The sequence below is a fragment of the Eubalaena glacialis genome, chromosome 20 (genome assembly GCF_028564815.1).
Source record: "Eubalaena glacialis isolate mEubGla1 chromosome 20, mEubGla1.1.hap2.+ XY, whole genome shotgun sequence".
NCBI classification, from domain to species: Eukaryota; Metazoa; Chordata; class Mammalia; order Artiodactyla; family Balaenidae; genus Eubalaena; species Eubalaena glacialis.
This window is the reverse complement of record NC_083735.1, coordinates 7,632,720-7,647,362: the sequence shown is the minus strand read 5'-3', so window position 1 is coordinate 7,647,362 and position 14,643 is coordinate 7,632,720. Positions and strand designations below refer to the sequence as shown.

General features: G+C 40.6%; 1 protein-coding gene across 1 annotated transcript; it reads left to right on the top strand.

Moving 5' to 3' along the window:
* Window positions 1-1,619: 1,619 nt before the first annotated feature.
* Window positions 1,620-2,116, top strand: LOC133081250 (large ribosomal subunit protein uL14-like). Its single transcript, XM_061177343.1, has one exon. The coding sequence runs from the start codon at window positions 1,647-1,649 to the stop codon at window positions 2,067-2,069; it is 423 nt and encodes a 140-aa protein (XP_061033326.1). The 5' UTR covers window positions 1,620-1,646; the 3' UTR covers window positions 2,070-2,116.
* Window positions 2,117-14,643: the final 12,527 nt, after the last annotated feature.

Below are 14,643 nucleotides of genomic sequence, written 5' to 3'. Positions count from 1 at the left end.
GAGTGCCAGGTGAGGCTGAAGCCGCTCTCCAGGGACCACAATTTGAGAAAGACTGAGTTAGGAAATTCCATGGTCTCCAAACCACAGTCCATTCGATTCACCCAGGGAGCTTTGGTAAAAATGCAGATTCCTGACCCTGGCCCAGTCGCCAGCATCAGTGTTTCCAGGGCATACAATTTAATAATCTGCACTGGTTTTAAGCTCACCAGGTCACTTCGACTCATAGGTGCAAAAGCTAGTGAATCAAACCATTTCACTCAGAGCTATTGAATCCAGAATCAAGTCGGACACTGCTTTTATGTGTTCAGAACCTCTGCCTCGCTCACCTGTGATGACCTTCTGGTTTGGAACCAACACTTGTGACATTGCCATGTCGCATGCTTTAATGTTCTAGAAGACTGCAGTTAACAGTTCCTATGGGAAAGATCTTTTGTTAGGTCTCTCTTTGACGTAAAAGAAAAGCAGCAGTATAAAAGCAGTATAATAGTGTACACAGTCCTTAAAAACACTGATTCTGGCATCTGACTACCTGGGCTTGAAGGGGGCCGTCATTCACCAATCGTGGTAACATTGAACAACGTTTCTAAATTCTCTCTGGCTCAGTTCTCCTTCTGTAAAATGGGGATCATAGTACCTCCCCATTAAGAACTAAGTTAATTAAAATTGGTGAAGCACCTAACTTAGGGTGGTGCCTGATATATTTTAATTTTTAATGTAGTTTTAAAAATGTATGATTGGATGCTATTGAGCAGCTTTAGCTCAATACAGCTTTTCAAGTAATGTTTTTCTAAAACAGAATATGTTCTTTCGAAGAGTAGTTATTCCTCTCCTCCAGGTGGCATTCAAATATTGGCGGGGCAACTTCTAGATCAGGGTATTTTAGATGCGGTCCATGATTGGATGAGTGACAACAGGACATTTCAAATAACCCAGAGAGATAGATCGCCAGGGAAGCGTCTCGGGATTATTTTCAGATTCCTGGCTGAGCTGGTGCTTTGCCCTCCTTGACTTGCCATATGTCCCCACGCTGTTTAGACTATTTGATTGACCACAAGATCCTGACAAGTCCTCTGTAAACAAAATCAAAAGAGGATTGGCCTGACTGGGACTTGGAATTGGCAGCTACATACCCTGCTTGATCATAAGACTTCAGAGAGTAAATACTTGTCTGAAACTTAATTGTTCTTGATAAGTTTCATTTGCTTAAGCCTCCTGCTTGTCTCATAAAATGCGAAAGTTACTGGTAACAAACACAAACAAGTACTGATAAATTTTAAATAAAGGCTTATCATTCAATAAGGCTTCATCCCTGTGGATGGATTTACAGGATTATTCCAGAATCTGAAAGTATTGAATCTTGTGTGTCCTCGTGTTGCCTCCCTTCCCCCCCAAAAAAGGGTGAAGGAGAAGAATTAGGCTAAGGAAGGATCCTGAAAATATTAACACAAAATTGAAGCTGCATTTCATAGTTTGTCCCTCTTCGGGTAATGTTGTAATGATCATTGCTCAAGTATAAGTTTTTAATGCCACTTTTTGTTTTGGAACCTAGAAAACCAATTAAACTAAAACTAGCTTTAAGAACTAGCCAAGTTATTTTGTTTTTGTTTTTGTTTTTTTGGTTTTTTTGTCCCTTTCCGGCGTTCAAGATGTCGAAGCGAGGACGTGGTGGGTCCTCTAGTGCGAAATTCCGGATTTCCTTGGGTCTTCTGGTTGGAGCCGTGATCAACTGTGCTGACAACACAGGAGCCAAAAATCTGTATATCATCTCTGTGAAGGGGATCAAGGGACGACTGAATAGACTTCCTGCTGCTGGTGTGGGTGACATGGTGATGGCCACCGTCAAGAAAGGCATACCAGAGCTCAGAAAGAAGGTACATCCAGCAGTGGTAATTCGACAACGAAAGTCATACCGGAGAAAAGATGGTGTGTTTCTTTATTTTGAAGATAACGCAGGGGTCATAGTAAACAATAAAGGCGAGATGAAAGGTTCTGCCATCACAAGACCAGTTGCAAAGGAATGTGCAGACTTGTGGCCCAGGATTGCATCCAATGCTGGCAGCATTGCATGATTCTTCGGTGTATTTGTAAAAGAAAATAATAATAATAAAAATTATTTGCTCCAAAGGAAAAAAAAAAAAAACTAGTCAAATAAAATATGACTAAATTTCTTCTATAAAAATAAATATTTCTAATGCCCACCATTCAGAAGGATATAAAAAATGGAAACTTACACTGCACTGGTAAAAATCAAAGTTCAAGGGCCATTTTAAAATATGTTAAAAACAAAACAACAAAGCTTGTGAACTAGAAATTTTGCTTATAGGAATTTCTTTAAGGAAATCATAATGTATGTGTGCAAAATACTGTTACATAACAGTATTTTAAGTACTATTAAAAATGAAATGTCCAGTGATAAAATATTGGTTAAAAGTTATGATATATACATAGAATAGAATCCTATGTCTTTACTAGACTATAAATTGAAGGAGTAAATTATCAATTTGAAATTATATTGACCTGAAAATTATCAAATAGTATTTTTAAGGGAAAAAGCAATTTGACAAAATCTGTATTATGAACTCATTGTCAGAATGAATCAATGGACATTATCATTGTTAAATTAAAATATTAACATATTATCTCTGCATGGTGTGCTTTTGGGAGTTTTTCATGTCTTTCTGCTTATCCATGGTTCCTGTATTTTGTAAAATGAGCAAGCATTTTATCATAAGGAAAAAACAGCATGCTGCCTTGCTTTGCTTGATAGAGCAAGGAAGAGACCCTATATGGACCTTTAACATCTTTAATTCTATTTTTTTGTTCCATTCCTGCCAATAAGTGCAACCAAGCGAAGAAACACATGAACAAACAAGCACTGACTTCTTAACCATTTCCAGTTTCCCCTAGTTGTCCTCATGGGATTTTTTTTTTTTTTTCATATTTGGGCACTAATATTGGTGTCTTTTGCAGCTTTTACTGCTAGAGTATCCATGACCCTGATTTGGGACAGGACAACTTCTGGAGGATCTTGGAGCACTTTTTGAAGAAGATATCTTCCAGTCAGTCAACGCTGATAGACCTTTCAGCAAAAGTTTCCATAAATCCTCACTTCTTCTTCATGGACAAATAAAATCACAGCTAAATACGTGCATCGGGAGCCAATGAGATTCTCCTCTGGTAATAGGGTCTTGATTTTTTGGCCTAGTGGAGTGGAAAGTCCTAAGTTTAATAACTAAGGAAGCCACTGTGGTCATGGGGGTGGGGGCAGGTGCTTAGAAGTCCAGCAGACGTTCATGATGTGTGTCCCAAGGAAGTGATAAAGAACCCCCTTCTCTCAGAGGAGTTCCTGCTTCCATGGCAACAGCAAAGCATCCAGAACTTAACCAAGAGGGGGATGGGTCAGCTATTAACAACCTGTATTATTTCAAGTGCCTATTCTTCAAAAATGAGGCTCACAGTTAGGCACAGTTGTTGTCATTTTTGTTGTTATTATTACTATTGTTATTATTTTAAATCTAAAATGTGGTGGGCTTTTGAGCAGCCAATCAAGTACATCACTGTGAGATTTTTCTCAGGTATTCAGCATTAAACATCAGAGAGTTGATGATATTGAACTGTTGAACTACATTTGATGCCCTACAGGTCCAATCCTGCTATGTGAATTTAAAACAGATAATATTTATGTAGAGCAGAATGACAGCATTCCAACTATTTTTCCAATCTACAGACAAAACATCAAAGCACTGATTACAGCATAGTACAAAATGCAAACGTTATAAACTGATGCGGTAGAAATATTTTCACAGAAATTTTGGAGTTGGAGAGGACAAGAAGAAAATATTAGAAGGACGTTAATTTATTCTTCTTACTTAGTGGGGAAATTGATGTACTCTCTTAAATAGATCAAAGAAGAAATGAAGAATTACATAGTGATAAATATAACCAATAAAACACTAAAAAATAATAAGGCAATGAAAAAACACAGAATGGTAAGAAACAGTTAGGCAGAAGTAGCACAATTTCTTCATCTTTCATTTAGAAGGATGTTTAAATGCTATATAAAATTAGTTATAAAGAAATAGAGGTACACACATGCTATATAGAATTATTATATTATCAGAAGAACAACAACAAAACAAAACAAAAATTAAAGATGAGACTGGAGTTAAGAAGGAGTAACTTTTGTTTCTATTTAATACTGCAATACCAGCCATAAAAAGAAACAAAATTGAGTTATTTGCAGTGAGATGGATGGATCTAGAGACTGTCATACAGAGTGAAGTAAGTCAGAAAGAGAAAAACAAATATCATATGCTGACACATATATATGGAATCTAGAAAAAAAAAAAAGTTCTGAAGAACCTAGGGGCAGGACAGGAATAAAGACGTAGACCTGGAGAATGGACTTGAGGACACGGGGAGGGGGAAGGGTAAGCTGGGACAAAGTGAGAGAGTAGCATGGACATATATACGCTACCAAACGTAAAACAGATAGCTAGTGGGAAACAGGCGCATAGCACAGGGAGATCAGCTCGGTGCTCTGTGACCACCTAGAGGGGTGGGATAGGGAGGGTGGGAGGGAGACACAAGAGGGAGGAGAAATGGGGATAAATGTATATGTATAGCTGATTCACTTTGTTACACAGCAGAAACTAACACAACATTGTAAAGCAATTATACTCCAATAAAGATGTTAAAAAAAAATACTGCAATACCTACGTGAATGTGTAAATCATACTATTATATTGGTTTTATAATTCATGTGCAATTTTATGAAGTTATATATACACATATATTTAATTTTAATATATTTTAATTTAATATAATTGTTTAATATAATCTATTTAATATATATATTTAATTTTATAGCCATAAAGAATGGTCTAGAACCAGCATGGAAACAAAGAGGGCAGAAGCCGATGTCCCACACTTACGCTGTGTGAGGTTCAGAAGCGAAAACGGTGCATCTTTAAAGGGATTCAGCAGGAGCTCCCTGGGTCTCAGAGAACACCCAGGCTCCATTCGAGGCAAGGAGAGAAGGAACGTTCAGGAAAAAGGTGGAGTATTTGAGATGAGGTTGACACCCACCGGCGGTGTGGAACTGTTGGGAGACGCAGACGGAGGGGGCGTAGAGATGAGAACCTGCAGGATGATGGGCAGCGCGGAGGCCGGCACTTCCGCGGGAGACCCGGGTCTCCGATGGAATGAGAATAATCAAGATGCCGGTGATGATGTCTGACTTTACCCAATTTTTTTTTTTTTTTAAATTTCTGTGTGTATATGTGTCAATATTGTCCTGAGGTGAGGCGTGAGGCTCCACTCTGGTATTCTGTTCCAGGAAATCCTCCCCTTTCTCCCTGGACCATGTCCTTCCATCTGCCCTCCAGCCTCGAAGGGCAGCCCATTCCCCCCGGCGCCACACAAGTCCCTGTGTCCCCGCAGTGGAGGTGGAGGGTGGAAGCCGTGGAAATAATTCTCCTGATCTTTAGTTCATGCAGTTTTGCCCTCAGCTGCCTCAGAGGAGAGCTGTGAACTTGAGGAAAGGTAAGGACCTAAATGCAAATGTTAATGTTAACAAGGGAGGGAAGTCACTTTTGTTTCAATGGTTAAATAGGAAAGGTCTCCTGAGTAGCCTTGCACGTGATCGGCAGCCTCGTTCTCCTCTCTCCATCCTCCCCTCTCTCCTTGCCCCCCCTTTCCCTCCCAAATATAAATGTGTGTATGTATAGGTGTTGTATATGCATAAACCATCTAGGTGTATGTGTGTATACCTATCTATCTACTCATTTATGTAGATATAAGAACTTCATTTAATGATCACGTTCAGTACTTCACCTTGAGGCAAACGTGTTTACGTTCACGCTGGCCGGGTCCCGTGGTTTGAACTGCTGGGTTTATGGGTCCTGCCTTGACCGCTGGCCGCACTGCTGGCATGACTCCCGATTCAGTCCTCTCCACATCTCCTTGATTCCTTTTTTTTACTCATTCCCTCCTTGAAACCTCTTTTGACCTAAAATGGTGGCTCTACCACTCAAGAGCCCTCAGACGGTGGCTCATACTTTTGCGCGACTTCTTCTCACCATTTCTTTTCTCTAGAAAAACTATACGCAAAAAGCCCACCCACACGGACCAGCATTGTTACTTATGGGACTCCACCGGACAGCCGAGCACATATTCCTGTCCTCCGGTGAGGGACTCTCTGGCGCCCAGAATGTCTCTCTCTAGTAGACTGGCTCTGAGCAAATGCTGTGAATGGGCTGGTAAGAGGAAAACCCATCCTCAGGAAGCGGCCTCGCTGGGGGTTTCGGCGGCGTGGAAGGGCATCGTGTGTGGACAAGTGGTCCACAGGGTGTGAAGGCTGGGCTTGCAGGGATGGGGGGATCCAGGTAGCTACATGCAGGCCTGTCATAATCAGCCTCTCCGCAGGGATTGTTAACTGAACAGAACTCCATTGCAGGGCAGTAATTGTAGAGGCGAAATCCAACGTGTGGGGAAAGTCAGGGTTAGTTATTTCACTGAAAAGTTTCAAGCTCTTTGGTGCGCCCAATAGCCATGTCTGCCCATTCCCACAAAATCCTGGTTTTGGACTTGCCCTCTGGTGGAATTTTCCAGTATCGCCCTGACTTCAGGAATATCTCGTCAACTATTTTTCAAAAGTACCCAAGGAAATGAATAATCTAGTTTATTTTTAGTTCATATATGTATGTGTGTATATATAAATATGTGTTTGTACGTAATTACATAGGTGTATGAATGCATGATATATGTAGATACATATAAATGTATCTAAAAATACTTTTTAAAAGATGTAGCTGGCTACGAAACACAGGTGGGACTTCACAAAGGGACTGAATGAAATCTATACAAATCAATATTTAAAATAAATAATAAGTGCTGAGTCATCAACAAAAGGGCTTTGCAGAGTAGAAGGACTGGGCCCAGAATATTCTAAGAGCAGCATATCACCACAGAGACACAGGAGTCCCTGCTAAGGCACCCTGATGCTGCAAGAGATTCTCTTTCCCACAACTTCGTGGATATCTGGGCACTTTTCTCCCTAATGGTTACAGTTTCAAGTCACATTCTCCAGACTGTACTGCTTGGGTCCTTTTTATTTTGTGATCACTGAACCTTGCTATAAAACTGTACTGCGTGAGTGTAAAGTTTGTGAGCTCCGGTAATATACTTTTCACTTTGAGTCCGCAGGATACCATGGCTGTGCTGGAATACTACATGGGCATCTGAAAAGAAGGGCCAAAATGGATGCTATTGGTCTTCAATTAAATTACCTGTCCATCTCTTTCTGGGATACCTCGTTGCACTAAGGAATCAACAGTCAAATGAACTCAATCTCTCAGAACACATGCAGGGAAATTCAATACACCAACTCTTAGGGAGACAGTTTCTACCATCTAAATAATGCAACAGAAGAAGCTGGAGAAAGAAGTTATAAAACATGGGCAGAATACATGCCTCTATTTCTTTATTGGATGGAGACTTTCTCTTTGCTAATTAATTATTCCTTTATGCATGACCATTTTTTCACACCCTAGCAAAAATTAAAGCAGAAGGCTTCAAGACTCGAAAATTAAATGGTCATTGTGTGTCTGTTCCTAATTATCAAGCCACTTCTCTGAGCCTCACTTTGATCTCCATTAAAATTGGAAGATTCGTTTAGATGACCTCTAAGATCACTTTCAATCTACAGATTCTGTTAATTGATGACATTACTGTCAGCACCCTATACGTACCACCTCTTTCTCTCTCTTCTCTCTCTAGAGATATATCATACCCTATTTCACATGCGCGTGTGCACGCACACACACACACGTACTAAACACACAATTTAAAGCCCTAGAAACCAATTTCTCAGAATATCATGCCCTTTCATTTTCTAGAACTGTAGAGTTTGGGGATAATATTCTTTCTTATCAATATTGATATTGGCAAAATCCATTGGCTGACGGGAATTTTCAGCCAGAGGAAATGTACAGCTATTGCTCTGGAAAGACAATGGCATTATCTGATTTTGTCTTCTTGAAAATCTTCCAACTCAGTCCCGAGCCTATTACCAGGAGGAAAGGTGATTTAGGAAGACCGGGGGTGGGAGTGAGATTTCATCTTTCTTATGATTTCCCTTCATGCTGTCTGGATGGCCATCATCTTTTACTTTACTCTTAAAATCCTCAGATTTCATGTGCTTATCAATTAGGAATTAATATTTAGGGAGATATTTAGGTACAAGATAATTTTCATATTAAAAGACAAAAATATCTTTTTATTTTTATTTTCTCCACACAGCTGGCTGACTCTATGCTACTTGGGGAAAGTTGCTGGCATATTTCCTCCCTAAACAATAAGAAAAAGAAGGATTTTCTAAGAGAAGCACTGCATATATTTGGGATAGTCAGAAATTCTTTTAGCCCCCAATACCCTCATCTCTCGAATGAAGGGTTTGCATTAAGAACTCTTTATGTGCTAACATTCTAAGAAAACCAAGCATTTTATTCAGTCCATCAGCAGACTTCAGCCTAAAGTCAAAATCCCAGAGTCCCAAGAGTGAGGAGCACACCAGGTGTACAAACGGCAAGGATGCATTAGATGCCTGAGTCTGCGGAAAACGCAGCGGTCTTCAGTTTCTGCATCTGATTTACAGTGAGTAACTGAGCCACAGCAAAGGATGCTGACTCTTTTAAGACCTCACAGGTAAGTCTATATCCTAGTTTTCACACATTTACTCTGCTGACCTTTATCTATTATTTCCCTTTCAGGAAAAGAAGGAACTGGTCAGAAAGACAACTTCAAATTGAGGCAGCCAAACAGCCATCTCTCCTGGTGGAACTAACCAGATCATCCTGGATTAACTGTCTCCAGGTTAAAACAAACAAGATATGACCCGTGATGAGATTGCTCCATTAACTACAAAGCAATTCACTGAAAGTAATAATAGTAATAATAATAATAATAAACCGTTTTACTAAGGCATGATTGACATACAAAGAACTGCACATACGGAATGTATGTAACTTGACACGTTTGGGATAAGTACACACTATGAAACCATCACCACAATCTCTGCCGTAAACATCCATCCCCTCCAAACATTTCCTCCTGCCCTCTTCGTTTATAATTATTTTTTGTGATAAGAACACTCACCATAAGAGCTACCCTCTTAGCACATTTTTAAGTGTACAATACAGTGTTATTAACTATCAGCTCTATGCTGGCCAGTAGAGCTCTGGGATTTGAGCTACTGTGTGAACAAAAATGCCATGTGCATTTTTAGAGTTTTTCAAAGTCTTCCTTGTTTCTGAAGAGTCCACCCAAGTCTGGAACTGCACCACCTCCTCTGTCGCATCTTGCCACGCTTTCCAAACGGTGACTGTCTGACTGAGCCCTGGGCCTCAAGACCCTCACGCCCCACATGCCTACCCTGGCGTTCTGGGTGTAGATGAAAGGGCCCACCCCGGATGGCATGTGGCATCCTCAGAGGCACCCACGGCATCAGAAGATACAACAGAGGAGTCTGGGGGAAACTAGCTGCCCGGGGGGTGCAGCCAATGGGAGAGGAGAGGTGAGAAGAAAACAAGTGCACGGATGAGCCTTCTTTCTCCCCTCTGTGTATCACTCTGAGCTGAGTGTGTGATTCTCCTGCTTGCACACATTCACAATCCCACACTCCAAGAAACACACCTGCCCACAAACCCACTGCCTCTCTCCCAGCTCTTGGTGAAGTGGCAGCCAGTGCAGTAACAAGAGGACCATGCTTCCCGTGTTTCCTTCTCTCATACTTTCCCTTCATCCATACCCTTAACCTTGAAACTCCCAAGTAAACTAAGAACAGACTGAGGTTCTCCTTGGGCTCTGCTTCATGGGAGACCCAGGCTAAGACAATTGGTGCCAGAGTGCTTCTAAAAAGCAGGCCCTTGAGATGGAACTCTGCAGTAGGATTGCTCATCTACCCAAAAGCAGTAGAGCCCTTTATGGATGTATGTGTCTTAGATTGGGAGGCTATAGTAAGCACCACGGACTGAGCGGCTTAAACGACAAACTTATTTCTCATGGTTCTAGAGGCTGGAAGTCTGACATCAGGGTCAGGGTGCCACCATGGTCGGGTTCTTGGTGAGAGCCTTCTTTCTGGGTATGTCCTCACATGCCTTTCCTTGTGCATGCATGGAGAGAGAAAGATAGATGGAGAGACAGAGAGACAGATGGAGAGACAGAGAGAGGCAGAGAGGGGCAAAGAGAGAGAGAGGTCCTTCTGTCTCTTCCTGTTCTTATAAGGGCACTAATCCCATCAAGGGGCTCCATCCACATGACCTCATTTAAACCCATTTATCTCCCAAAGGTCCCACCTCCAAATACCATCACATTGGGGATCAGGGCTTCAACACATGAATGTGAAGGGACACAAACATTCAGTCCATAGCATTCAACAAGATGGTAATAACTTCTGGTAAGCAGTGGCATCAACTCTGCTTCAGCTTCACCAGTGGTTAGCTGAGATGCAGTGTGCGTGGAGGCCAAGTCCACGTGAGAGCAAGTCCTCGTGGAACTCCATCAACACGAGAGCAACGGGAAGTGTTACAACTGTAGAGCATGGCGGCTGCCTCTGAGGGCACTAGAGAAATTGCAAAACAAGAATGGTAGGTGCCGGAGAGGCAATGTCCAATGTACACAGGCTACAGAAGTTTGGTTTCTGGGGCAACTTTAAAGGAGGACCTTATCCCTCCTATTGCTGGATAACCTGCCCTCTAGAAGATCTTGACTAAGATACTGTGTCTCATTAAATTATGACAAATCAATGGAAATACCATGACTGGTGTCAATACAAGGCAGGGAGGCAAGAAGATAAGGGCTTGTGGTGTCTAGAAAAGGAATGCTCCTTGAAGTTTCAGACTGTGAGCTTTGGAAAATACTTTGGAATTCACCAAGATCCATTTCCACATTTCAGAGATGAGAAAGTTAAAGCTCAGAGCAATCTCTTGACTTTCCCAGGGTTATAGTACTTACACAACAGTACAGCTGAGACTAGAACCCATGTCTTTGGAGTCTTAAATCAGAACGCTTCTCACTACCAGACTGTGTACAGCAAGGATTGGCTAAGTTCCCCACTACTCAAAACAGGGTAGTTTCTACAAACTCTTCATTTGTCCCCAAAGAAGATATGAATATCATGTCAGGCCACAACGTTAATGAAGATGCTTTAGCCATAACTGGGATTTCGGCATGGACCTAACCATGAGGCATGACAACAATTAAAATTATCTTATTCTCCTTGTTACCAATGTAATTTCCATGCACAGAATTACACATTTTACAGAGTTCATTCACCCACTAATTCCAACTTTTCATATAGATGCACATTTATCTTTATGGTACATAAGTCAGTATTGCATCTGTCAATTCCCCAGCGCCTGTTCATTTCTTGGTAAGTGATCAAAATTGAATTTCTGGAGCTATAAGGTTGAGTATCCCAGATCCTAGACCATTTTGAGTAATTCCTAAAGGCCAGCTTAATTTTTGCACAGTATGATAGCCTCTGTGCTCAAGATTACTGTAGGGAAATTACTGTTTCAAAGCACCCAAGAGTACCCTAGTGGGTGAAAAAAAATGAATGAAATATTCACAAGTGCCTAACATTCTCCCGGAGAGTTATGTTCACAGAGCAGGAATCTGAGTCATTATGACGCTCTGTGACCTTACATAACACGCATGGACCTCAGCTCCCCCATCCTAAAATGAGGGCTTGGAACAGATGGTCTCTGAGGGCTGCTTAAACTCTAACATTCTATGATTCATTATGATTTCCTCCTTAATGTATTTTTCCCTTTCTTGTTTCATTAAAGTTCCATCTCCCAAACTCTCTTCCGTCTGTTTACAGATCTATTTTTAAGATCACAATACCTTGTTCCTCTCTCAAGAAATAATGAAAAATTTAATTAACTTTGATGAAATATTTTGATATGAGTTGCTGTAGGAAATTAGGCGGTTTGCACCACCCTTGCATTACAGGTGTGTCAGAGTGTGGCGTGTGGGGATTTGGCACAGGCTGCTTCCCACTTTTATGGGAGTGATGCAGCTTCTCAAAATGTAGGGCTCTCAAACTTTACTCCTTGCTCTCAGCTGTTACATTATGCATGAGAACATTATATTAATAGGAGCAATTTAGTAAGTCTAACAAACACAAAAGAAAATGTACCTAATCCTAAGAATACTTGCTCTATTTTCAGCTCTGTTTTTCATGTGTTGAAATGCTTCTGTGTATTTTGGTTTTATACAAAATAGACTGATTGCCCTCTTAATGCACTCTTAAAACCTTATTTATGTACTGTTCTTAGAAAAGAGGAAGACAATAAACAGGAGCCTATAATTAAAGAATAAGAGAAAAGCAAAAAGAGCAAGGCAAAGAGAATTAAATGCAATGATTCACCTGACAGCACTGAACTCTATCTTCTAGCAAAAATAAAAATAAAATAAAATAAATAAAAAAGGATATACATACTATATAGGTAACAAAAGCATCAAAACATTTATTAAAAAAAAAACCCTTCTATTATAGTTAGATTCCCATGCAGATATAAAGCTGTCACGAGCATCTCATAATATTTTTGTTCAAAGTAGATATCAGAAAGGGCTATCCACAAGGAAATTTGGCAAATCTAAGTCTGGAATTTCCCATCTTCCTCTCAGTGCCCTTTCAAATCCCAACTTCTAGATGGCTTGTGTCTCTCTTTCACCTTCTGGTTAACAAAATTTGCCTACTTTGGTTGACCCATCCTGAAGTAATTTCTTCCCATTTTCCCTCTTGATAATGTTCAGTAATCTAAAACTGCCTCTCATTTTCTGCTCCAACAGACCCCATATTCCCTGAGGGCATTAATGATGTCTCCTAGGTCTGAATAACTGATCATCACATGCAGTGACAGGAGAAACATGATAGGGACAATGGTATCCTGATGACTGGGAAAGTTCCTATTGGGAAAGGAAGGGATGCTTATGTGGCGTTAACCTCCACACCCGGCACGATAGAAAAATAATGGGCTCAGCATCTTGGCAACCTAATTCTGAAATGATGTCAATCCCTGATTTAGACTGATCTTGTTAGAGTTTCCACGTTTCCACTTCAAAGAGTTTATTATGGGAGCTTGCTATAGTCAACCAATCCTCAGATTAACTCCGGGTTTGATCAAACTTGATCTGCCAGTTCTCAGCTCGAGCCTTCAGATAAGAGACCCATGACTTTCCATTTCTTGGTTGATCCCATGGTCTTTATTACTCTGATTGTGTATTAACTTCAGAGAGCAGAACCATCCATGGGATTGTAGGTAAAAGGAGGCGGATTGGATTTTAATTGAATTTTAATTTATGGAAAACAAATACTGAGGCTGACGAGCAAGAGAAAGCCTGGTTCCTGCAAATGTGAACTTGCGATCAGGGGAAATATTCTGAGAGACCCAGAAACGTAAGAGATGGACCTTTCTGTCCCATTTTAAGTTGATTTCCTGACAGACATCAGAAAACAAAGAAACACGTTCCTCTTTCCACACTTGCAGGCTCTTCTCATGTGCTCTGAACAATACAGGACCCCCTTCTTTTGCCTCCATTTTTTCATTCACAGATTGGGGGACCCAATCACATTACTGTTGTCGAGAGCCCAAGAAATGGAAGAGAGTGCAGGGCCATCCCCAGCTTATTTCCTCCAGCCCTGTTCCCCTGTATTTACCCAGGATTCTCTCCATATTTGCTTCCTAACCCTCTGATTATTCCACATTACCATATTTTAAATGCAGATGTGTCTCAAAGTTCCATCCTCGGTCCTAGTCTTTGCCTGTTTTCTACTCTCTCTGGATGGTTACTCCATGGCCACACTGAAGGTCTGATACTGACTCCCAAGCTGATCTCTGTTACTCTAAATCAGAAACTCAGACTCAGATCTGCAAAGCTGCCTGGTTATCTTCCTCTCAAGCTTGTTTTAGGAGGTTGAAAGCACCTCCCTGGTTAGAAAACTCTGAGTCGTCTTTCCCCACCGATTCCTCACCACCCACCTTCAATCTGTCAATAGTTGCTGGGATCCCATGGAGATACTCTCTCACTTCTATCTCGGTCTTTCCATACCTTTCACCCCTTTTAAACACAGGCGACTTCCAAGCTCCAAAATCCTCAAAACAGACATCCAGCAATAAACACGGCTGCAGATAACAGGACTTGGTGTCCCTGAAAAGACTTTGTACTGGAAGCCCTATTGTGATCCATTGGGCTGTAAATCATTCATGAGGTTCATAAAATCATGCAGTTTTATTATTGGAGCTTGATAATATACATGTGATACGTGAGAAGGCTATTTCCCTTCATTTTCTTTTTCTTGTTTTTATTTTCATTTTTCATGTTTTTGTTTCCCTGGATTTTATTATTTTTATTTTTTACATTTTCTTCTGCATATTGATACTCAGTGAAAATACATTTGAAAAATCTTGCTATGTTTATCAGAACTCCAGTGCATTTATAATTGAACTGAGACAGAATTGCCGTCTATTCTGGATGCATCATAAAATGCAAATCAATTAAGGAAAGATGATTATTAAGAAATAGCATATTTGAAGGCAACTAATTAGACATAAAAATATAACTTGTTTTATTATC

What these genes read in the sequence shown, in the direction of transcription:
- LOC133081250 (XM_061177343.1), top strand. Translation starts at nt 1,647, where the DNA reads ATGTCGAAGCGAGGACGTGGTGGGTCCTCTAGTGCGAAATTCCGGATT.